Below are 25,786 nucleotides of genomic sequence, written 5' to 3' on the forward strand. Positions count from 1 at the left end.
CTGTCTTGGAGATGTCCATACTCTGTGTATATCGCCTGTGGGGTTTGGTTACCTTCCGAGAGTTTGGTTCTTCAGGCAGGTAGTGGTCTGTGGCATCAGATCACAGTGCCACTGACCTTATGTCAGGGCAGTCGCGCCTGGTGGTTCACAAGGAAGGAAATGGGTCTTGTGGACTCCATGACATCACAGCCCAAACTCAGTTCCTCTGTCCAAAGACGGTAATTATGAATGAAGCTCTTGCTCTGTTGCTGTGTAATTACACAACACACAGCCTTGAGTGAACTTCTTTTGATTCTTTCCTGTTCTCAAAGAGACTCAAATTGTACAAACAGTGGAGCAGCCTCATACTGATATAAGCAGTGTATTCAGCCCAATGAGGACATACTGCTAGAGCTGCTGCTTGGAGGTATATTTAGAGCATGTGGTGCCTTGGTGCCTCTGTTGCCTTTGGTTTTTGAGCTCAGAGGTTCTTCCTCCACACCAGTTGAGCTTTTGAAGAGGAACAAAGTGGGTTTGGGATCATGATGTAGAAGCCGTGAAGGTGGGACTTTGGCTTCTATTTTGGATGCCTTTTAGAAGCAGCTGACGACTGCCGGAGCATCTATTCCGCAAAGAGCGAGCTGCTGGCCTCACCATCAGGGCTCTCCTGTGGGCAGTATCTTTTCTGAATGATCGCCCTGCTCTTGGCTAGCCCCAGGCCTCGGAGTCTGAGAACTGCCAGGATGTGCTCCTTCCTGTGAAAAGACAAACAAGACCATGCCCATTCATGGAGAGCAAAAGCTGTTCCAGAGACAAGAGACAAGTAGTAACAAGAAATAGTGAGTTAAGGTGAGAAGACCCTGAGAAAGGAGGTCTGCAGCCTCCCGGCTGCCCAGCAAGCTGAGATGGCTCCTGCCTGTCCCCAAAGGGAAAACAGCACCTTCCTGCTGCCTGTGCCTGCGGGAATTTCCTCCTTCATCTGTAAACACAAGCGGAATCTTGTGCAGGTTTTCCTGAGAGGCTGCAGACCTTTTATTTAATGATTATTTTGAGTTAAACAGTGGAAGTGCTAATATTGGGAAGCTGACGGGCACTAATTAGATTAGAGCTAGGAAAAAGGAGGTGAAAACACGCCCTGTTCCAGTAATCTCTGTATATATAGCTTCAGCAACATCCCTGAGCACTCCAGGGACGCATTAGCAAAGGCACAAAGAGGAAGCAATGCAGGTCTGCCAGGTTCCACCTCACTTGCCAAACTTAATTGTTGAAAAATTACGTTGCTCAATAATGGAAAGGCAGGAAATAGATGAACCTTGAAACCTAGCTTGAAAGTTATGAAAAGTACCACAAATCCCAACTCTGCAAATGGCTTTTCTGCCTGGAAAATTATTTCCAAACATCTCATTTTAACGAGCCCTCATTTACTCCCATCTCTCCTAGAACAGGCATTGCTTCCTTCGTCAGCTTAATCGGGCGTTCTTTTTGTGGAAGAAGTGTGCTCACCTAGGAAATTACTTTTTTAGAAGAATTCAAGATCATGTATTGAATTTCCACACACAGATAAACCCAAAGCTTATCTTCTCCTTTCAGTGCCTATGCATACGAAGCATTCTGAGCATCAGGTTTGGGAAAAGAAAATATATTTAAAGTCATTTTTTCTGGATATCTGAGGGTCCGTTTCAGTATTCTGAACAACCTGTTACATTTACTGTTTATGCTGATTATATAAATATTATCCAGAAGTAAATCTGTAAGTAAATCTCTTTTTTTTGAGATCGCTCTGATAAAATGGATTTTCTTGCAAACTGTACTACTAATATTCCTTCCCAGAGGTCATTGGAAGAGCTGCAGAAGAGGGGGTGAATACTGACACACAGCTGTTCATCCATGCACAGAAAAAGTTAATTAGCTTGTTTGTTTTTTTCGGTAATCTTAAGTCCAGCAGATGCTGCTTTGGAACAGCAAATTGGAAAATACAAAAGAAAGAATTTGAAATTTGTTCCAGAAAAATCCAGTGGTTGTCTTGAGTCACTTTCAGAAGCCGCAGATGAACTGTTTCAATGTCTGCTGCTCTTTGATGTCTGAGCTGGGGAACAGGAGACAAAATTTTTGCTCCAAAGCAGAGGCCTGCAAACTGGCACGCTGTGCAAATACAGTTAATTTACTGAAAAGCAGCCTGAAGCCTTAAAGTCAAACAAGACTTATTTGGAGTAATAAAATGAAAAGGTTTATGAATTAATTTGTGTGTATTGTAGGATCTTTGAGGAGAAAAAAAGAGAGAGAGAGAAGGAATACAGTCCCTGAGCAAGAAAAATTAGAGTATTTTCCCTCTTCCTGGCCCCCTGCACTGAGAAGTCGTCCAAGTCATAGAAGCTCATGAGCTTGTCCAAGGCACAGGAGGGAACTGGTGTTGGCCAGGACAAGTGGCCATGGCGTTTTCACATACCTGATATCTGGGTAATCCTGGCACAGTTCCATAATGTGCTCCTTGATTTTGTCTTTTTTCTTCTCCCCAACTATGTTAGCAATGTGAGGTATGGCAGGAAGGAGCCAGTCTGAAGTAGACCCCTACGAACAGTTACATGCATGGTGACTTCAGTGGAAAGCACGACATCTTGACAAAGCCTTTTGGTCTGAACTCTTGGCAAAGCACAGAGAGCTTTGGCAGAAGGTTATTTTTGCTGTTACAAAACAATGCTGTTGTACTGCTTACATGTTTTTGTTGTTGTTGTGCTGCGTGCAAAGTAGGGACGGCAAAAAAGAGAGCAACCAGTAACCTCTACTAGGTATTCCCAGGCCCAAGAAAGAGGGAAAGCTCCATGAGGCTCCAAACCCACTGCAGCTAGACTCAAACTGGTGGGGAAATTTTCTTCTACATTTCCTATTTGAAATTTTACTTGCAGAGAAACTTTCTTATGCATTCTCCCCAAAAGTGTGTAACTATTACACAGATGGCTCCACCAGTAGCTGCTGCAGCAGCACTAGGAGCTGTGAACTGGAACTGTCTGGGGACTGGGAACTATTCCTGAAACCCTGATGGGAAAGAGCATTAGTGGCCCCGAAAAGCGGGCTGTGAGCCAGGCTTGCTGCTGAGAGGTTACCTGGGCAGCAATGCTCATGGGGAGCCCACAGGGAGTTGGGAAGCCACCAAGGAAGGTGTCTTGCCTTGGGCCACCGAGGGTTGGCTGTGCCCTCAAAGGCAGCTCTGGTGCCAACTCTGGCTAGTAACCATCCTAGTTATTAGGGATTTCATGCCCGAAAGCCCTAGGTGTTTGACTTTCTTCAGGGCTGAACGGATGCTGGACTGAATTCAACCTTAGCTCCACTGAAAATCCCAGGCTGACACTCAAATAGCAGCAATTTTCTCCCTACCACACTGCATGAAAACAGTGCCCTGACAGATTTTCTGTTTATCCCTGAGCTGCACCCACCATAGGAACATTGTAGAGGCAAGTTGCATCCATCGACTTAAGCAAACGGGCCCATATTCAAGTAAACAACACATTAACTATTCCATGTGAAGTGCCTGTGGGCCTGGAAGTGCATTAAAACACCAGGGAGTGCAAGCAAGGAGCCCTAGGCTAGGCACATACACCTCATGCGAGCTCTACACAGCACTTCAGGGTAGCTACTGAGTCCCCACGGACACTTCCCCTGCAGGAAGCCCCATCTTTACTCTCCTTTGAGCACTTCTCTGTTACACGGGGCCACACTGCACCACGCCAGTGCCCTCACGGTCCCCCTAGAACCAAAGGGCCGATGCACCCACAGGGATGTAGTACCCAAGGGAGCTCGTGTACCTGATCTATGAGCATATTATTAAGGATTTTGGCGTCCTGGCTCATCCTTTCGCTCACTTGCTGCCGCTTCTCCCCTTTCATTTTCCGTCTCGGTTTGATGACCTGGGTGACGTATTCCCTCACCACGTACTTATGAATGTCACAGAGCAGTTCCTGTTTTAAAAAAAAAAAAGCAAAATTTGCAACAAATCTCATGGAAATTTACAGCAGAGAGAGCGAGCAGGGGAAGCCCTCAGTTTTGCAACACCAGCAGCAGGTGTAAAGGAGATGCAGGGATGCTGCGCGCCCGCCAGCTCGTGCCGCACAAGGCCAGTGCCGAGCGGCTCGGCGTGGGAACCACATCCCCGCTTTCAAGGCACAGTGCCAAGGCAGCGAGCAGAGGGAAACCATGAAATGACTCTTTTCCTGGAAACGACCCACAATTGTAAGTTGGTAGTTTGGGTCCCCATGAGTAAAAAGGGATATTTGGGGCTTTTTCATAGCGGTTTTTGGTGGTGCTTGAGGATTTTAAATATAGAGCTACTGTTGCATATCTATTTATTTCATAACTGAGAGCTACTGTTGCATATCTATTTATTTCATAACTGTATGGATGCGGAAGGACCACATAAAGTGATTTAAGCATATATGCCTGCAACTTATGGAACTACAAAGCTCAGTAGTAAGGTTCACGGAAGTTTTTTGTTCCTCTTTAATGAAACCAGTTCCCCTATTTAAACTCCAGAAAACAGGGATGTTGCTTATTCTCATGCAAAAGTAAGATGATAACTAAACTTCCTGGTGCCATCCGCCCACACTTCCATAACCAGTTGCTGCCACTGGAGAAGGGTATTCCCAGGCCAGACTGCAGCCAGACAGTGGGAGCATGACCTGGTTTGGTGCATGGCGTGAGGGGCTGGGAGAGCCTCCTACCTGCCCAATGGGGTTCTTCATGTGCTGCAAGTGTTCGGAGAACTGTGACACGGCGGATGCCAGTGAGTTTGGCTTCTCAGTAGCTAAAATCCAATGTTTGGTGAAGATTTTCTTAAAGAGTGGCTGAAAAAGAGCAGTTCACAGGTGTCACCAGTAACATTCAGACTGAATATTACCCAGACCCGGTGAATGTTTCCTTCGTAACAGCTGGAATATTTCGGGATTAACTGGACACCAGCTGATGAGGAGATGTGCTCTAATCGCAGGCCTGAGCGCTGCTTCATGCAAAAGCCTAGCCATCTCCCTGCACATTTGTAAGATAACTTAAACCTAAATATCTTAACCATCTTGGTCTAAATATCAAAGAGATGTTAAAACTAAATACCTTAACAAATCTGTCTTACTCTTCACTGGGAGTTAGCCACAGCTACTCTTCTGTGAGGTGTGATAGCAGCCGGCTAGCTAACAAGACCAAAATTGAGCAACCTGGTTAGCAGACTTTTGCTTCAACTTTGTTGGATTAACGGCATAGTTGGGACAGCTCACTTCTTCCAATCTACCAGCTAGATTTCTTCAGGTGAATGAACTTGTATCCGTACCATATAGATGAAGATACAGATTCAAATGTTAATTGGGTGAAAATAAGGCATGGGCACTGCAGGCTTTAGATTGCAGCCATGTATGAGGTCTGCAGTGTCATACTGGTTTGTGGATATGAAATATTAAATTAATATCCACAGCTGTGGATATGAAATATTAAATGATAAATTATCCCAGTAGCTCCCCAACTCTCCAGCCTTTTCCATTAGGAAAACAAGCTCCTATTCTCATGGGACTTGCAGGGTCTTTCTCCTCTCCCTGCAGATCTGAGCACTTGAGCAAGGTCTCACATGGATTTTCCTTCTGCTCATTGCTCTCATGTGGTAGGGAGGAAGTAGCAACTGGGAGCATCCCCAGTTTGATGCTTTGTGGTCAGTGCAGACCTGAGAGTGATTGCACCTTTTCACATGGGCCTCGGGTACAAACTGCTCTTATCATGTGTTGCCACTGGCTGATGGGCTCCTTTGGCTTGCCAGCTCCCAAGAATTAAACTATGCCCACACTGAAACACACCATTACCTGGTAAATATTTCAGGTGGTACCAGAAGACATTCTCATTGGGATGATGCTCAAAATATCCCTCTGCTGGCATATCCCATATTACTTTTCACAGTTTAGTTTTCAAGATCGCTGTAAATCTTGTCTGTACTCCTTGCAGTCTCCCCAATAATTTATCACCCACGCCCTTGCACTGTGTTCCCAGCCTTCTGAAGGACTGTTTATAAATGCTTTGCCTCTCAGATCTCAGGGTTGCAGCCTTCTTGCTCAATGCCTTGGCTTGACTGCTTCCTTGCCCGCCCCTTAGGCTCTGATTCAAAACACTGCAGTCAATGGAAAGTCCCCTTGGCCAAGGGGCTTGACTTAGTTCAGAGCAGGGCTCTTATTGTATGATTGTCTCTGCTTCTGAAAGCCATACCAGGCTTTAGAAAAAGCCAGGATTTAGAAAATGAGTTAGGATTAGTTAAAAGAGATGTCACCAAAACCTTAATTTTTCTCATCTCTCTTGCTGTATTAGTTAGAGCTGGTAGACTCTCAGAGAGCTGAGAGTGCCAGACTTTGTCTACAGCACTTGGGAAGCACAAACTGCATCCTAACACCTTGCCTTTTATGTCTCTTATAAGTTTGCCCAGAGTTTTATCTTCCTTGTGATGAAAGAATCAGTCTTTTTTCTTTTTTCTTTTTTCTTTTTTTTTTCCAGCATGAAAACATACTGGAGAAATTTTCCTACCAGAATAAACTCTATTCTATCTGAAGAGGCTGAATATTTCATGGGTCGTATACCTTCTGGGCAGGAGTTAATAATGAACCATGGTTGCAGATTTGTGAATAAATAACAGAAATCAGAGGTCCTAAAAAATCCATACCTTTTTATGGAAGGCAAAATGTCTCACCAAAGTTGATTTCCCTGCTGTTTTGCTAGAGGTGAAGTTTCCCCACACTGGTTTAGCCAAGATGCTGGCAGCCACCAAATATACTTCTCTTTCCGTTGCTGTTACACGAATATAAACAGCTTGACTAATGTCTCACTGTTTACAATGGTGAGTTCCTGAGATACTGGAAGTGTGACTTTGCATTAAGAAGGATCTTTATACAAGTTGGCATGAAGCATTTTGCAGATACCATAATTTCATACACGGTAAAATAAGGTCTACTTGAATCACAGAATCACAGAATGTTTAAGGTTGGAAGGGACCTCTAGAGACCCTCTAGTCCAAACCCTCTGCTCCAGCAGGGACACCCAGAGCACGGGGCACAGGGTGGCACCCAGGTGGCTTGGAAGATCTCCAGAGAAGGAGACTCCACAACATCTCTGGGCAGCCAGTTCCACAAGAAAGCTCCAATAGCCTCCTGTTTTTGCAGCAAACTGCTCATGTTTAGGGAATAAACTGAGCAAGATCCTCTTACCTGTGTTTTTGATCTTAATTTAATAAAAAATATATTTCTGAAGTTCTTTGTCAAAGATTCCATAACATCTTGCAGTTCGCCAGTGTTGACTTCGAACACTTTTTGTAAGCCTGACCTAGACAGAGAAAGAGAAAAACATCGATTCAGTGTTAGAAAGTTAACTGTTATCCTGCTGTGAGCAATTTAGCTAGATTGGTATCTTGGGTATTTTTTAGTATAACTTGCGTATCTCTTGCACTTCCTCTTGAAAATTTTCATGGGTCCAAATAATGACTCTTCTAATCACTAAAAATGAATCAGAACTGAATGTGTTCAAGAAAACACCTATTTCCTCATCAGATAGGGCAATTCGACCCTGAGGAGTAATAACTCAAGACAGTTACTTTTTTACTTGCAGTAACACTTCTGCCAAATGTTCTCCAAACACCTGAAAAGGTCCCTGCAATAATGATCTTACAGTGTAGGAGACAAGCAAATAAAGCCACTGAAGGGAAAAAAAAATGTTACCCCATTGTCCAAGAGGCTGGCTGACTCACTCAGTACCTTATCAGCAGTGACGTGGATGGTGAATTTTGGGAGTGTCTAGGAAAAGTGTGCAACTCTAGAAGGTTTCACAATATACAGTGAGGAAGAAAATACAAGATCTGAGTAATTAATGAAATCCCTGGCAATATGTATGGATTCTCAGGGCGTTTACAGGCTCCTGTCTCTTGTTCTCACTTCATATCCTTGCTCCTCTGTAACACTCTCCACCGAGGCAGCAGCATCCAAATGCTAGAGGTGCCCAAGGCCACACTGCAAGTTGCTATCAGAGTTTCTGCTCATGCAAACTTGTGCTTTCAGCATGGCAGGAGTGGATTTCCTGGGGGGTGTTATCTCCTGTGTTATCCCACTCCCCATCATGTCCCTGCCTGTGCTCCATGTGCTCCCGCTCTCTGTGTAAGGGTATCTCTCTGCAGAAGGCTGCACTCCCTTGGGTGTTGATTTTAAAACATGCAAAACCAAACCTCTTGTCCCCGGCTGGGGGCTCAAATCCATAGCTAAACCCATGCTAATGCTGAACACCTGGAGTTTGCATCCATCATCCCTAAAATCATGCTGTGGGGTACCTCAGTGTGTGGTCTGGCTTGTCCTATCCCAGTAACTCAACACCACGTGTTAACTTGATGCAGGAATAAACCCAGTGGAGCTAGTTGAGCACAGGAGCACCTGTTAGCTCCATGCCTTGTGCCACCTTGCAACTCCTCAGCAGGGAGTGCAACCTCCTAAGGAGTCAGGACTTGGATAAGGGATCATGCTGGGGACAGCCGCTCGGTGGCAGCGGAGGAGAGTAGCATTTCTGGAGAGACTGTGCCATCTAGAGACTTCCTGCTGGTAGTGCTCACAGAGGACTGGAGCAGCGATACCCTGCGAGAGCAGGAGCAGCTGCGACATGAAAACCTCAGCGGCAGCCTGAGCAATGTACCGCATATGTCCCCTTGTCACCAGTCGTGCCAGGCAGCAACACAGGGGCATAAGCTGAAGACAACATTTTCAATCAGGGCAGAAAGGGGAGCATGGCTGAGAGATGCTAGGGCCACCTCCTGCTCTCCAGCCTAGCTGGGACTGTGAGGCCAAAGGCTGGTCCTTTTGGTGGCCAGGCCTGAGGTCACTGGCTGCAGACCCCCAGGAGCTGCTGCCTCAGCTTCTGAGTGGAGAGCACCACCTTCTCATTAGGCTCAACAAAAAGACATTTCCTGGGACCCAGCACAGCGCATGCTCCCTTGCATTAGCAGCATGTTTACTGGCCAGGTCTGCCACTGAAGTAGCACATCTGCATGGCAGGGTCTGTCCCAGAAGCTAAAGCACCCCTGGGCTTGGTCCTCAGCTCCCCAACAGCCCAGCTACCATCAGGCAGCTCATGAGAAACCACCTGACCTGCTGTGGTCCCAAGGATACCACACAGACCCGCTGGGATTTGACATGCCTCCATCTTTTGCCACTTCTGGGATGGTGGGAACAAAGCCTTTTCTGAGGTAAATGGGGACACAAACTCGGCCCTATTTTTGAAGGCCCTCTGGGGTAGGTTTTGCACAAACCATCTGTAGCTGTAGACAAGGCTGGTGCAAAGCCACCCAGGTTACCTTATGGGCTGTGTCCTGGCGTCCCTGCACACCCTGTTCATAGGGTAGGTTCCATACCAGTGTCCCACTCCAATATTCCCAGTTGCTCAAGGCGCTGGCACTGAAGGGCCATGGTAACTATGTCAGCAGACCCTGGGCAGTGCAGTGGTGGGGTGGGAAGCTGTAAGGTTGCCTTGTGCCCCGGTGCTGGACAGAAGGAGCTGGTCCTGGTACCTTCCTGCATATGGAAGCAGACACCTTAGCTAGACAGAGCTGGTGGGCATACCCATGCATCAGAGGCCTTTTGAAAACACGGTGTTAAATAGCTAATTCTTAACATATGCAAGTCCTAGAAACTGCTACTGCCAGCAGTTATGGCAGGGGTTTCTTTGCAGGATGAGTGCTTTCTTAGAATTTCCTCCAGCCCAGTGCCAAAAGTAGCAGTGAGAGTGTGCTGCTGGTTTTATATTGCTTACCTCAAAAACAAGAAATGAAAGAACTCCCTCTGAAGCTGAAGGAGACAGGCTGAAAATGAGTCAGAAGCTTTCATTCAAGTAATGGATCCTTTTCTGTTTCTTCATCCTAATTCCCAAGCTTTTTTTTTTTTTTTTTTTAACTCTGAATGTCTTAGGGAACATCCCCACCATGAGGTGAAGCATGGGCTAGAGACAGAGCATGTGTATGCAGCACCTGATGGTCCCCAGTCCCCAAATCATCCGTACTGCACCTATGAATATATGAGCTTGGAGTATTGCTGGCAGATGTGGCTGAAGAGCCCATTTCAGACCCACACCACTGGGTTTGCATGAGGGTTTGTGCCATGTTCAGTCCCATTTGTACATGCTCCTCATCACCAGTGGTAGATGAAGGTGGACTAGAAAATGAGCTCTGATCTGCACTTGACCAGCAATGCAGACTCATTCCTAAAAAGCCAAATTCATCCTTGGTATAAATCAGTTCTTTCCCCACAATTACACTGAAGCACATCCTTTTCTGCAGACTCCATCACTGCACTGTTTGTTTTTCCCCCCGTGATACACTGAGATCCACCCAAATCTCTCACAGAAAGACAGCAGCATTAGGAGGGAAGAGCAGACTTACACCAGGTCTTGGAAGCTGTTGATGTAGGCAGCAAAATAGGGCACAAATATCGGGCTGTCTCGGGAAGTATTCCACTTCAAAAATTCCTCTCCAAATCTGCAACAGAAATGCAGGTAAGACTAACAGCAACAGGACGACAAACAAGCCAGAACAGATTTATTCATATTCTGTGTACATGATAATGCCAAAAGACATTCACTGCTGGCCCAATCTGTCCTCTGTGTATGCAGATATTTTTTTTCAGTTGTCTTAACATGCATGTGCATTAGAGGGGAATATATAGTAGATAATTATTGGTTTAGTAGGTGCTCACTTGAATGTGTAAGCAGCACAGTTTTGGAGAGATTCCAGTAATCTTTACACATGAAAGCGCCTGGGTGAAATTTTTGACGTTCTCTACTCTAAGCGATTAGCTGCGTTAGTGATACTCAGTCTCATAAACCTGGCCTGTCATTTCTCTGGCTTTTGGGGCAACATAATGCATGCCCTCACAAGCACACAAGGAAGAGATTTAACTCAGAGCTCCTTTTACAATAGAAGCTGAATAGGAAAGAGGCCACACACCTACACTTTCCCCCTTTATTCTCGGCATGATATATCAGGTATCTGTTGTCCGTGTACTGCAGCTTTTATGGTTTTGACAGCCATCCTACAGGCAGGTCCACACAGACCGCAGGAGGGTGCACACTCAGGCAGGGGGTTTGAGTCTCCAGTGCTCAGTTTCTCTAATGATCCAAAGCAATCTGCTCAGGCTGCCCTTAGCCACTTGCCCTTGCGCTTGCTGCTCAGCAGAAAGCTCAGGTTTCAGTGACCCTTCCACTTGGGTGTATTTGCTGCCCTTGTGGATGACTAGGAATTTACACCATTTTTGTTATGCAAAAAGAAAAGAAAAGAACATCAGTAAAAGTACCACATTTCTTCTAAAAAAAAAAAAAGAAGAAGGCTTCAAAGCCAAATAGCTAGTTTGAAGGGCTCTGTTCACCCAGGACTCTGCAGACAAGCTGAGAGAGTTGTGTTATTAAAGATGAGCTTTCAAATGGGAAAGCATTGCCTTTCTCATGCCTTAAGTACCTGTCATTCCACAACTTCACGTTCTCAGAAAGCAGCGCTCATGCTCCCCCTCACTCGCTTCTGTAAAATGTCTATTAGCAAACTACCCACTCAGCGCCTTCCGGAGGTGTGAAATCTCAAAGGTTAATGCGCAATTATTTTTAGGCTCTCTCTGGAGTTGATTCATGCCGAATGTCCTTTCTGCTCTCCCAAACGCTGCTCTGGAGAATGGATATGACTCCCCTTGAAACACAACCAAGCAGCTGTGGAGGAGGCAGCTTGTAGCTGCCCCGAGATGAGGAAAGGATTATTTCATCTGCAAGCCAAAAGCCCTTCCTGGGAGCATCCCCGCAGCATGTGACGAGGTTTACAATCTGGAGCCATAAGTCAGGGACTGCTCCCAAGAAGAAAAATATTATTTCAGCCAAGAGGCAGGGTAGTGTGTCCTTCTGGAACTGAGTAAATTTTTAAAAATTCCAGAAGGCAGCCTTGATATATGATTTGTATTCTGGACCTGGGTATCAGAGACTTAATTACATTAATGATAGTGCAGCCCCTAGAAAGGACTTGCCTCCTAAGCCAGCAGCCTCAGAAGGGGATATTTAGTCAATGCTGTACAGAAGTAGCGCCTGGACCTGTGTCCCCTTCAAGTGCTGCTTGTCCATGACTGGCACAGTGAGTGACCAGTGTCCTGAACAGACGCGGCAGAAATCCCTCCCCACTCAGCAGTTCCTTCCTGGACCTCTGGCATTTTGTGGCTCACAAGACTCCCATCTGGGTCTGTATAGAGCTATTTACGTTGCTTTGCAGCTTGCTCATTATTGGAATTATTGTGATCTCTAATTCTCCTAGGGGCAGGCCCATGCCTGCTCGGTGCCAGCACTTGGCCCAGTGTGTGGAGCTTTTCCCTGTTTTTTCTTACAAACATGGTACTCATGGGGAAGGAATGTGCTGCCCAGAGCAGTGTGATGACCTTGGTATGAATTCATGCAGTTCTGCCAGGCAGAGCTCAAGGGTTTTCATCTCCAGACCTCTGCTGATCACTCGGGAAGCTTTCACGTACTCTGCGAAGATCTAGAAAAAGGGAAGGCAAAACTCCAATGAACGGCACAAGCATGGGCAAAAACCTCCTTTGCAATGATGTCATGTAGTTTGGTTGATAAAAACATTAATGACTCGCCTAACACAGGAGGAAAAGCAGTCATGTTGCCAGGCATTTTTCATTATTCTCTGGCAGTTTTAAAAATAATAATCCAGAATGGGCCAAGAAGCACAAACAGATCGGTGACACAGTCACTCATGTCTCATGTACCAGGAGCCTGTGCTGAGTTGCACCCCAGGCTGCCCTGATGTAGCTGTTCTCTTTCTGGAGATTTGCAGGACGGCCCAATCCCCTAAATAACATTGAGGGTAGTGGGGCCAAGGGGGGGCTGTACCCCCTCTCTTCCAGCTGCCTGTGCTGTGGGTGGCTACAACCACTGTCCCAGCAGGGCCAGTTACAATCTCGCTCTCTCTGTGGCATCCTACTCATCCGCTAATCCAATTCAGATTTACCTTTGTAGTGATCAAAAAGCGTATAATATTCATCTATGGAAAATGAGTCATGGCAGCAGGCAAAACTCTCTGATTTTCTTTCTTTCTTTCCTTTTCTCCACCTGCCCCTCACCCCTTTTCTTTGGTATTATTTAATTGAAATGACTCAATCCTTTGAAAAGTGAGGAAAATGAATCCAAACCCCTCCTGGATTTATTACTCTGTAGTCCCTAAAGCTAGCAGGAGCTTTTGTTTTTCTGTACCGTTTAAATTGGTGTGGCTGTCAATGCCTACGGCCTTTCCAAGGCTACAGCCCGGGGACAAAGTTCCTCTTTCAATGAAAAGGCTTTTCTACCAACCCTTTTCTTTCTGTCTCTTTTTTTCTGCCTTTCTTCTTTCTAATCAAAGAGATTTAAAAGACTTTAAAATCAGTTGCCTATTATGTTGCTGACACAATTGACAGCAGGTTTAATTTGCAGCTAGAAGGCAAACGGTAGAGCTAAAAGTTGTAATAAACGGCATTTTCTCCGTTAATGTATTCTATGAGTGCGTGACTAACATAAATTATCACAGGAGGTAGTACCTACATACCAGAAGATAATGTTTCAGTTTCCTTGGAATCAAAAAGAACCGTACACTTTACACAAGCTAATTAAATACCGTTTGAATATCAAAGGACAGCGATGAGTTGTATAGGTTTTCATCCACTTCCGGCTGAACTTCCTTCTCCCACTTTTCTGTGATCTCCAGTTTCAGGATGTTTTCAAAATAGCTTTTCATTTTCTCCTGGATTTTAAACATGGTAAGAAAACATGAGAAAAAGCAACCATGAGTAAGGCTGCACCATGTGAAATAGAGCACGGGAAAGCAGCGGTGGGTCCTCAGGGGAGTCCTTGGATGACAGGATTGTGCTGCCATGGGATTGGTGGTAGAGCCAATGGTAAAAAGCAGGCTCAGCTCTACCCATGATGTGAGTTCAGCACGTTGTAACAAAGGATTTTTCCTTTTCTCTGAGCTTCCCTGTGCCGATTGCTCCATGGAGGCAAAGGAGGGCCTGCAGCATGACCAGAATTACAGGCATGGAGATGGTGTCCTGCGTTTTGCTTAACCGACACGTGCCAGACTCACGTGTGCAGTGCAACAAGATAAACAGAATCAAAGGTCTTGTTCCAGAATCTCTTAGACTACACAGGATCTCAGAGAAAAATCAGGACAGCTGCACACTGTGAGGATGCATTGCTCCCAAATCAAGGGAGACCAGCTCCCCTGACAGGGAAATATGTGCTATTCCTTTTCAAGAAAGGTATTTAATCCTCAGGGTCATTTACTTCAGCAGATCTGGACTACAGCTATCTGCTGTAGCTACGCTCTGGCGCAGTCAGCAGTTTCATTGCTTGATTGCAAATTCCTGTAGCACGTGTTACGCACAAGGTCAGGATGAAAGCCCCAACCGGTCCTTTCTGGCTCTACAGATACTTTTGTAAGTGGGAGCACTGCTCAGTCACAGATGATAAATCAGCCTTGTTGCTGGTAAAATAAAATGATCCTTACTAGCATGATGGAGCAATACTAGTTTTATTATTGAGTTCGCCTTGAGCAGTGACTTGCTTCAGAAATGATTTTCAAAAATATGTCTGAGCCCTTCAAGGACTCAGGAAAGGAGCTGGGCTCTGTAGTATTGGGAAGCACCTACAGCTGCTGGTCATGGTCCTCAGGCAGGCTTACCTGCAGTCCCAGCCAAGGATGGGCAGAAAGACATGTATTGATGGGGCTTCCTGGACCACAGGGATGTTCTCTGGCGGAGAACTGTACCCAGCTGTACCCAAAACTGGGTTAAGACGTGCCAAAGAATCTCACACGTTCTAAAATTATCGGTTAGCATTTCTAACTTAACAATATTTTGCTATCCTCATTGTGTTTAATCTGATGAAACTGAGCTCTGAATGTTTGGTAGACCTGAGTCATTCTGTATGAACCTGGTACAGTTACTTCGGCTCTTTGTGCCTGTAGCCATCAACCTGCTGTAGCCATCAAATTCAGGCTCAGCATTTAGATGGCTGCTTTGGTCCAAAACTTGGGACTTCTCTCCTTTTGATTAAAATATCACCCTGAGTGGTGCCAAGTGCTCCACATTAGTGAGAGCTGACAGAAGTTAACACCTCACAGGACAAGAAATCATAATACAGCAATCAGAAACCTCTGTCTCAGAGGCTCCTGGGCAACAGACATGGTAACAAGGCCAGAAAACCTTACCTTTAAAGAATCAATGTAGTTGTTTTCCAGTTTATCCCAATCATCTGGTGTTAATAACAGGGAGAGGTTTTCTGGTTTAACTTCTGGTTTGAGAGCAGGGTGACCCAGAAGGAGTTCACTGGAAAGATTCAAATGAACAAATTATGTTGCCTTGGAGTGTGAGTAAACTGATGGAATATTCATGTGGCATGAGCTACATAATTATTAAGCCATGAGAGATATACTTAAAGCTTAAACTGTGATGCTTGTTTTCAGGCTTTAACAAGAATATCTTTCCTCACTATTCAAAATGCTAATTATTCAAAATCAAAATGATCTAAGGTTCCAGCCCACCTTAGAAATCATGAGACTTCTGAGTTGTTTGGACATGAGAAGTGCTATGAGAATTTACTTTTTTTTAAAAAAAATAAACAACATGAAGCTGATGATTGACTTGAGTATGAGCTTGTGAAATGCCTCTCGGGGTAGCGCCTCCATCAGCATGCTGCTTCAGAGCCAGCCCTTTTCCCTTGCTCCATGTCTTGTATCTCATCACATCTTACGCAGGGATTATTTTTATTTTGCCTATTACTTTTCCCCATGTGTTACCTACAACACACCGAGCTCCTGGAGCAGGGCAGAGTGCGAAGGGCAGTGTGTGGTGAACGCGCACGTGCTCGGACACGGGGATGGCAGCGCAGAGTTTCCCCCACACATGGAAGTAGTGGGTGGAGGTTCAGCTGCAGAGCCCAACTCCCAGGCTCCATCAGCTGACAGGCGGCTCCATCACTCGCTTTTCCTGGACTGCTGTGAAATCAGGACAGCTGAGTAGTGGGGCGGCAGGGACAGGGAGGGAAAACTTGTGTTTTTCACTTTGTGGCAGGAAATCTGCTATTAGGCTGTACCACTGATAGCATGTGCCACCCCGCAATTTGTCCTGGGCTGCAGAAGTGCTGCATCCTTCATGTGATAAATGTGGAGAGGAGAAAAAGGAAAAGATTAATGAATTTGATCAATGTGGGACACAAACTGCAAGCAGTCACCTGGTTAGCAAGGAAGAGAGCTGCAAAGACAGTGTCCTATAAACAGCCTGTTCTTGCACTCAGCCACCCACAGGGTCCCCATTCTCAAACCACCACCAGGTTCGTGGCTCCTTTTGGATCCAGGGCAAATGAGGATTTTGCAGCACAAGCCAGGCTGAAACAGAAAGGCAGCTCAGCAGAAAAACATCTCAGTCTGCTGAGCAGTGCTGGCTGCTCTGTGTTTGTCCCTTCCCTAAGTACCTTGTCTGGGCCATTCCTGGAAATCAACTGCAGCGCTAGATGTGATTTTGGCCTGACATGGTTTTCTCATGTGCTCATGAATGAAGCCACCTCCTGTGTGTGTTGTCCCTCTCCTTCTTGCCTCCCCACTGTTTATTTCTCTGTGAACTCTTCAGGGCTGGGGCTTCATAACTAAATACAAGTGACCAGGGAACAACTGAGGACACAGAACATCTGGATCTTCTACAGATGCCTATCTTAGGTGTTTCCTTTGGCTCTAAAGGGAGGCAATGTCCAGCATTACAAGCTATTTTGCTATTGTGAAAATTTCCTGCCTTTACACCCACGCGTTCAGAGCACCCTGATTCTTGAAATGTTTGTTCCTCAAGCTGCTAGCATATTTTGGACACCGCTGAATTACAGAGAGCTTTAAGAGGTCCTAAAACACTTATCTCCCATTCAACTTGCCGGCATGTCTGAGACAGAACCTAGAATCATAGTATCATAGAATCACAGAATGCTTAAGGTTGGAAGGGACCTCTAGAAGTCCTCTAGTCCAACCGCCCTGCACATGCAGGGTCACCTAGAGCACGTGGCACAGGACTGCGTCCAAGCGGGTTTTGAAGATCTCTAGAGAAGGAGACTCCACAACCTCTCTTGGCAACCTGTTCCAGTGCTCTGTCACCCTCACTGTTAAGAACTTTTTCCTTAAGTTCCTGTGGAACTTTTGATGCTTCAATTTCCAGCCATTTCCTCTAGTTCTGTCAGTGGCCACCAGTGAAGAGAGGCCAGCACCATCCTCCTCACTCCCTCCCTTGAGGTACTTGTAGACACTGATCAGATCCCCTCTCAGCCTTCTCTTCTCCAGGCTGAACAGGCCCAGCTCCCTCAGCCTCTCCTCATAGGGCAGATGTTCCAGGCCCCTGATCATCCTTGTGGCCCTGCGCTGGACTCTCTCCAGCATCTGTCTTGTACTGTTGGGCCCAGAACTGGACACAGTACTCCAGATGTGGCCTCACGAGGGCTGAGTGGAGGGGCAGGATCACCTCCCTCAATCTGCTGGAGACGCTCTTCTTAACGCACCCCAGGATCCCACTGGCTTTCTTGGCCACGAGGGCACACTGCTGCCTCATGGTCAACTTGTCGTCCACCATGACGTCCAGGTCCCTCTCTGCAGAGCTGCTCTCCAGAAAGTCGGTTCCCAGCCTCTACTGGTATCTGAGGTTATTCCTCCCCAGGTGCAGGACCTTGCACTTGTCTTTGTTGAATTTCATAAGATTTCTCACTGCCCAGTTATCCAGTTTGTCCAGGTCCCTTTGGTTGGCAGCGCAAGCCTCTGGTCTATTGGATACTCCTCCCAGTTTGGTATCATCAGCAAACTTGCTGAGGGAGCACTCCGTCCCTTCATCCAGGTCATTGATGAATAAATTGAACAGGACTGGGCCAAGGACTGACCCCTGGGGGACATCGCTAGCTACAGGCCTCCAACTAGACTCTGCACCACTGATCACCACCCTCTGAGCTTCAGCCAGTTCCTAATCCACCTCACTGTCCACTCATCTATCCCACACTTCCGGAGCTTGCCCAGGAGGATGTTGTGAGGGACGGTGTCAAAAGCCTTGGTGAAGCCAAGATAGATGACATCCACTGCTCTCCCCTCATCTATCCAGCTAGTCATTCCATCATAGAAGGCTATCAGGTTAGTCAAGCATGATTTCCCCTTGGTGAATCCATGCTGACTACTCTTGAGCACCTTCTTGTCCTCCACGTGCCTGGAGACAACGGCCAGTATGAGCCGTTCCATTACTTTTCTGGGGATGGAGGTGAGGCTCACTGGCCTGTAGTTGCCTGAGTCCTCCTTCTTGTCTTTTTTGAAGACTGGTGTGACATTTGCTTTCTTCCACTTCTCCAGCACCTTCCCTGTTCTCCAGTATCTTTCAAAGATGATGGAGAGCGACTTAGCTATGACATCCGCCAGCTCACGCAGCACTCTGGGGTGCATCCCACCAGGGCCCATGGATTTGTGGGTATCGAGGTTCCTTAGGTGCTCTCTGACCCAATCTTCCTCTACCCAGGCCAAGTCTTCCTCTCTCCAGGCTTCTTCTCTTGTCCCTAGGGCCTGGGATTCTAAAGGGCTGCCCTTGGTAAACACTGAAGCAAAGAAGACATTCAGCATCTCTGCTTTGTCTGTGTTTTTAGTAACCAGGGTGCCCATCCCGCTCACCAGCGGACCCACGTTTTCCCTGATCTTCCTTTTGCTGTTAATATATTTGAAGAAATTTTTCTTGTTATTTTTAACGTCCCTTGCCAGATTGCCTTCCAGACGCGCCTTAGCTTTCCTTGTGGCATCTCTGCATTCCCTGACTACGTTCCTGTATTTCTCCCGGAGTGCTTGTGCCTGGCTGTGTTGTCCTTCCAGTTGATGTAATGGTAATTGAAGTCCCCTGTGAGAACCAGGGCCTGTGACTGTGAGACAACATCCAGCTGACTACAGAAGGCCTCATGAACTTCCTCATCCTGGTCAGGTGGCCTGTAGTAGACACCCACCACAGTGTCTCCCATGTTAGCCTGCCCTTTAACTCTTACCCACAAGCTCTCAACTCGCTCATCATCCACCCCCAGGTTGAGCTCCATGCATTCCAGCTCCTTTCTCACATAAAGAGCAACTCCACCATCTCGCCTTCCCAGCTGGTCCTTCCTAAAGAGCACATAGCCTTCCACGGCAGCGCTCCAGTTGTGTGAGCTATCCCACTATGTCTCTGTGATTCCAATGAGATCATGACGCTGGGACCGCACACAGAGCTTCAGTTCGTCCTGCTTATTCCCCATGCTTCACACATTGGTGCACAGGCATTTCAAGGAAGTAATTGAGCCTGCAGGTTTCCCAGGAAGGGTGAAAGAGGACCCTCTATAATCATGTCCTATTCTCACTTCCCCACTACCATACTCCTGCCGGAAGCCATCTGACCTTGGCTGTGTGGTACTGCTTGCCGTGTCTGTGTGACACTCCCCTTCCCCCTTGTCGCCTAGTTTAAAGCCCTCCTAACCAGGCTGGCCAGCCCTTTGGCAAAGAGACGTGTGCCCCTCTTGCTGAGATGGTTCCTGTCATTCCCCGCTAGCTGGTCATCGTCTAACAGAGTCCCATGGTCATAGAAGCCAAAACCCTGTTGCCAAGACCAGCAGTGCAGGCAGTTGTTAATGCAATATTTGCCTTCTCCTCCTTGAATCCATCCCCCTCATTGGTAGGATAGAGGAGAACGCTGCCTGGGCTCCCATACCTTTGACGGACATCCCTAGGGCTCTGAAATCTCGCTTGATGTCCCTCAGTTTCCCCATGGCATCATTAGTGCCCAAGTGAAACAGTACCAGGGGATAACAGTCAGACTCCTGGACAAGCCTTGGGAGCCTCTCTGTAACATCTGTTATTTGAGCCCCTGGCAAGCAGCAGACCTCTCTGGATAAGAGGCCAGGTCTACATATCGGTGCCTCCGTGCCCTGCAGCAGGGAGTCACCCACAATGATCACTCGCTGCTTCTTCTGGGTGCTCCTTTTCTCCTTAGGGGGAGCAGCCTCAGGGCATGGACCAGACTGCCTCTCTGTAGACAGCCCTCTAGATGGGCCTTGGTTCATGACCTCCTCTATCTGATCCTCAAGTTCTAGGGCCTCATACCTGTTGGACATGGTCACTGGTGGAGGTGAGGTGGGCCATGGAAGGGTTCTCCTGCCACCTCGAATAGGGTCCTGTTTCCATTGTCGTTCATCCCTTGATACTGTTAATTCTGCCCCCTCTGCCCTATGGCAAGAGGGTACTGGATTTACAGACTGAATTGGGGGGTTCTCTGAGTGGCTTTCCTGGGAAGACTGCAGAATGCAGCTCCACCAGTCTGTTTCTCTTTCACATTCCCTGATGGCCATCAGCCTTTCTAGTTCCTCCTTCAGCTCCACCACCAGGCTGGGCAGGTCATCCACCTGCTCACACCTAAGGCAGGTAATGTTTTCGCTGCTCCCCGGTAATATAGAGAGAGTCAGACATTCCCCACAGCCAGAAATCTCGACTATCGCATGTTTTTGTGGCGGTTCATGCTGTGTCGCCAAAGTCTTCCTGGTGGAAACTCTCTTAAGCCTCTGTTTAAACATGGCTAAATTCATACAGTGAACCCTTGGTACCTCCTCAAGTTGAATGTGACCAGTGAGCACAGGGAAGGAGGGACATAAAGTGGTGTTTTAACACACTCACTGTTTTAATGAAATCTGCATCACTATTTCAATGAAAAAGGAAGGAGGGAAGGCTCCCTCACAGGCTACTTATTGTTCCTAAAAAAGCCAACAAGCAGCTGTGGTATCTTGCAAAACATTTCCACAGACGGAGGAGGAATTATTAGGGTTGGAAGGCAGCACGTGAAGGGGGAGCTTCCTGGCTTATGAGAAAAACAAGTTAGAGAGGGAGTAAATAGGGTAAATGAGCTCTGTGAAACACAGCAAGCTCTAGTGTATAAATTATTGCATCTCTTTTGCACACACAAGAAACTGAAAAATAACTACATGCTTTCCAAGCATCCTGCAGCCCTGTTACTCTCTGGAGGGGGCCAGGACAGTGATGTGAGTAACCACAGCTTACCTCAGGTAGGTGTTAGCAACCCATTTGAGCAAGGCGTAGACTTCATTTAGTTCCAAGGATTTCTGGGAGAGATTTTGCAGGTGGGAAGCAATGGCATTATGAAAAGCCTTCACGTAGATCTCACACACCCTGTAATCCTCTGGATAACACTTTTTTACTGCAGACTTGACTTTCAGTAAATCTTCACTCAGATGTTCACCGAGGACACCTAAATGGTGATCAAGCCAAGAACTGTCTTCTTCCTTTGATGCCATGTGTACACTCAAGACTCTCTTCCTAGCGCTCTCATTGATAGCTTCCCTCCACTCCTCCCTCCACTTTCTGGGTGTGCCAAGCAAGGCTGACCCAGGACCAGCAGTGTCACTTGTACCAGGATGAGCTGCTTCTTCATTGTCAATTAAAGTCACCAAAGATGCCAGCAGGGTCTCCTCTACAGCAGGATGCTCCAGTGTTTCTGCTACAATGCGCTGGATTGAGCTTGTGATGGAATTATAAAGCAAATCCACATCCTTGGATTTCCTGGCAAACTCTTGGGGGTTATCCTTGTATTTATCGGCATCCCTTTCAGCTATCACCTCATCTTCCAAATATTTGATGCTTGCAAATGCCTCCAAAAGCTGCCGTTTTTGAATAAGTTCATTTATCTCCATTACTGCAGGGAAGAAAAAAAAAAAAGTCAAAGTAGGTGTTATGTGCTGGGCAGGACTGTAACTAGAGAAAATCCCCAACAGGAGAACTTGCAGGACCAGTCTGGGTTGGCAGATCTCATCAGTGCATGCAGGACTGATCTTCTCTGATATCTCCAAGTCCTCTTGCACACAGAAGAGAAAAGCAGTGGAAATATAATCATTTCAATGTTAAAGCTATATATCTTTGGGGAGTTTTTGAGATACAAAATATTCAAAAAAGAAAAAAAGAAAAAGTCAGAGCCCTGAAAGAAAACCTCAAGCAATGTCTAATGAGAGCTGCACTGAGGACACTGGGGTCTCGGGCTGCATAGAACTGAGTCTGGCTCTGCCCCTCTCTTTAGTTTGGTACTGATGTAGCATTGGCAGCTGAGGCAGATGCCGAATTACCTTCCCAGCAGAAATTTCTGCTAGCTATGATGCTCCTGTTCCTCAGCCTAGCTGTGCCTTGCACTACACTGCTCCTGCAGCAGTGACTCCAGTACAGATGGGCCCTACAACAGCATTCCTGCATGTGGCTGGAGAAGGCAGGAAGCAGGGCCAGGGGTCCAGCTTGAGGAGCACAGCAGCACATTGGGCCTTGGGCCTTCTGAGCTCCCAGTACACCCACCAGGACATTCTCCACAGTGACCAAGGCCCTGGGAAAGCAGATGCTGCTCTGGAGATGCTTCTGATACATTCTGGGAATATTCACAGTTCAGAGGCAACAGTGGCCAAAACCTGGGCTCCCTTCATGTCCTGATTTTGTGCTCTCTACCTGATGCATTCTGAGTTCCTTTGAGGGACATCCCTGACTCAAGCCATAACTGACCATCTCCTTGATCCCTACAGAGATTATCACTAGTGATTTGTATTACAAGACTCCTTGAGATGCAGGGGCCAAACCAGGCAGGGGCTAAAGTGCTTCCTTGAGCAGAGGCACCAAACCAGTGACTGGCCCATGTGTAGGTGGTTGCTCTTTCCAGCCCAGGACCCAGATCACTGATTAGGTTAGTCATTTTCCAGCAAATGCTCCAGAGTGATGCCTCTTATCTGTTCCAGACATTTGGGGGTGTCCATAAATGTCTATGGCCCCTTTCAACCAAAACGAGGGACCAGATCAGACCTCCCTTTGGCTAGGGAGAGAGAAAGGGCTCTGGGATGGGGCCCACCGCCCAGGCATCTCCATGCATGAAGAAAAGGGGGAACATGGTGTAAAGAGGCCACATCTTGGGAAGTAAAAAGAAGGAGATGCAGAAATGAAAAATCATTCTGTACCCTTATATGGGAGGATGCTGAGGAGACGACGGGGGAGTAGTCATGGTTTCACAAAGTCCCTGACGTAGCAGGAATGTGACATCCAGCCAGTCAGCAGAGGAAATGGAGAAATATCAAAGCAGGCATGGTATGTGGAGTTCACTGGCCTGGGGCAGTTCTGGGTCTTGTGAGCTGATCATTTACAGCTTGTGTATAAACTTCCAGAAAAAAATGCCAGGCACTGCCTCTCACCAGTAACATTTGTTTTCCGAGGGGTGGGTATTGCTGTCCTGCATGGTCTGGGAAGGTGTGTGCACTGGGATGGGGCAGGGGGAACTCAAAAGAGACATGAAGGAATGTTTCATAGGCCAGAGTTTATGCCTTCGGGCAGATAGATTTTATACCACATACACTAGATAATCTTTGCAGTCTGTGGACATCCTTATGAAGACAGAAAAACACCAAATCACCCAACTATTGACGTAGCATATAATGCATAGAGTTTGTGAGTGCCTCTACAGAGCTACAGCTGCAGTACACTCAGAGGAAAGGGAGATTGTGACAATTAACTTAATCTCTTCTGGATAAATAAGTACAAAACCTGTTTTTGCCCAAGTCCTTACAATGAGAGACTAAGGGAATAAATTCTGTTCAGCTTATCAAAGTGAAAATGCCATTTAATCACCATCTCAGATAATTATTCAAGGAGGTGCTATTGGGTGCTAAATGGATCTTTAATTTAGCAATACAAGATCAGCCAGCTGGTAATTGAAAAGGAAAAAAAAATTGGAAGGCAATTAACCATTATACAGCTTAATGGGGCATATGGTGGAGTCTCCACCATTTGCCATATTTATCTCAGGATGAGATGTGTTTCTGACAGAGTTGCTCCGGTCTAGCCCAATCACTAGTTATTGGGCACATGACAGGTCTTATTGCTGTAATTCAGCAGTATGTGTTCTGCAGGAGATAAAAACAGTTTATCCTACCATTTAGGATTGCTCCTGACCTGTGACCTTTTGAATGGACCAGCAAAGCTGAAGAGATGGGCTTGGATCCAGCTTACTGACCTCATAGCATATCAGCATGAAGCTGTAAATATTTTTATGGCACAGAGTTATAGAAATGGGACAACATCAGCCCCCAGAGCTTTTCTTCTCTAGGAATTTAGACTGAAGAAAGATCAAGCCAGTCTATCTCCTGGGTGCTATGTAATACCTCTACCTTGAAAAAGTAGATAAGAACGTTGTTCAGATCAAGATCAAAGTCATTGCACTCTGCTCACACCTGAGGAAAGGGGATAGGTAAGCTGATGGTAGTTATTACGACTTGACTGTGACAAACGCTAACCCTACCTACTGCTGACAAAAATATATGACAGTGACCCAACCTGGGGAAAAGGGAAGAAAACGATACTTGCCACTCCACAATTGAGAGAGAAATAGATGGAAAGAAAGTGTAAGACAGCAAAAACATCTGTGGAGATCCCTTTACAAGTCATTCTCTCAGGTCAGGACAAGGTTCTGGCCGAGATCGCATCCAGATGATCAAGTAATTTCCCATTTTGGGACCTTTCTCCCAAATCCAACTGGACAAATTGACAACACTTATTTACAAAATAGTCTGTATTCAGGAACAGTGGCCCCCCAGCTTTTTGGCTCTGCATGTACGGTTGATTCACTGCATCTCTCATGCCCAGTCCATTTGCATCTCATCCTTATCTTTAAAAACATGGCTTAACGGAACAACTTATCAAGGCCTTGTACTAACTTATTGAGTACAGTCTGGAGACTGTCTGTCTGACAGCTGAAGATCAGAAACTATTCAGAAGTGCAATACCAACAATAGTATAGGAATAGCCTGCATTGCACTTCTGCATAGTTTCCATATGTCAGCTGACTCGTTAATATGCTGATTGCAGGTAAGCTGATTGATACAATTAAACTAACACAGTGGAGGCCACAGAACAGCCTGTTCAATGACAGGTGATCTGCCCTCAGGCTGAGATCAAAGTGTAAATTGCTTGGATATTGCATTTTTCCTCCCAAGTAAATCACATTGCTGTTTTCTTGCCTTACCCGAAAGAGGTTTTCCTTCAAAAGTCTTTGATTCTCTCTCCTCTCCAATCTGCTCCATGCCATCACAGGTCGCAGTTTTGTCTTGCTCCCAGCTCTTGGAGAATTTAAAAGAAAGTCGTATGCCTCTCAGAGAACCAGTAGATTCCTTTTCTTTATCTTTGTTCAGGTTTTGTTTTGATTTCCGGATGCTTAACATTGATTTAATTCCTCTTTCAAAGATCCCTGTGTCAAAGCCAGGCGAAGTCGGGCTATTTAATTCTGAAGTAACATCCATCTTCTCTTTCCCAATACTGTTTGTTGGAGAGGTTGGTTCTGATGTTACACTTGTTCGATGTAACTCCATATTTCTACTCATCTTTCAAGGAGGCTTTCCAACAGGTCAACAGGTTTTCCAAAAATGCTGATGGTAATGCCTAAAGCTAACAAAACAGCAGAATGAGATGAGAGAAACCTACAAGACTATTACTATGTCTGCAAAGTCAGTCTTGGACTAAAAGTCTTGCCCATCCTGTTTGGCCCAGTCTGTTACAACCTGTAATTGTTGAAACGTATCTCTGCCCACAGAAAGTAGGTGCTGGCCTGCTTTTAGGTCTGTGAGGTTGTATTCCCACTCCTTAAGTCAGATGAATGGCCAGCTATTTTTTCAGTGTCAAGGAATCAGTGAAGGTCAGGGATGCTGAAAACAACTAAGA

At 46.3% G+C, this 25,786-nt stretch overlaps 1 protein-coding gene across 1 annotated transcript; it reads right to left on the reverse strand.

Annotated features, from left to right (window-relative positions):
* Window positions 1-572: 572 nt before the first annotated feature.
* EXOC3L4 (exocyst complex component 3 like 4) lies at window positions 573-25,482 on the reverse strand. Its single transcript, XM_010212942.2, is given in 12 exon segments — window positions 573-604; window positions 607-734; window positions 2,426-2,547; window positions 3,780-3,932; window positions 4,692-4,814; window positions 7,197-7,311; window positions 10,400-10,495; window positions 12,423-12,523; window positions 13,643-13,768; window positions 15,236-15,353; window positions 21,095-21,746; window positions 25,095-25,482. Coding segments are annotated over 12 exon segments (2,121 nt in total). The 5' UTR covers window positions 25,450-25,482.
* Window positions 25,483-25,786: the final 304 nt, after the last annotated feature.

The sequence above is a fragment of the Tinamus guttatus genome, unplaced genomic scaffold, assembly GCF_059628265.1.
Source record: "Tinamus guttatus ecotype Peru unplaced genomic scaffold, ASM5962826v1 Tinamus_guttatus_pri_ptg000048l, whole genome shotgun sequence".
Lineage (NCBI taxonomy): Eukaryota > Metazoa > Chordata > Aves > Tinamiformes > Tinamidae > Tinamus > Tinamus guttatus.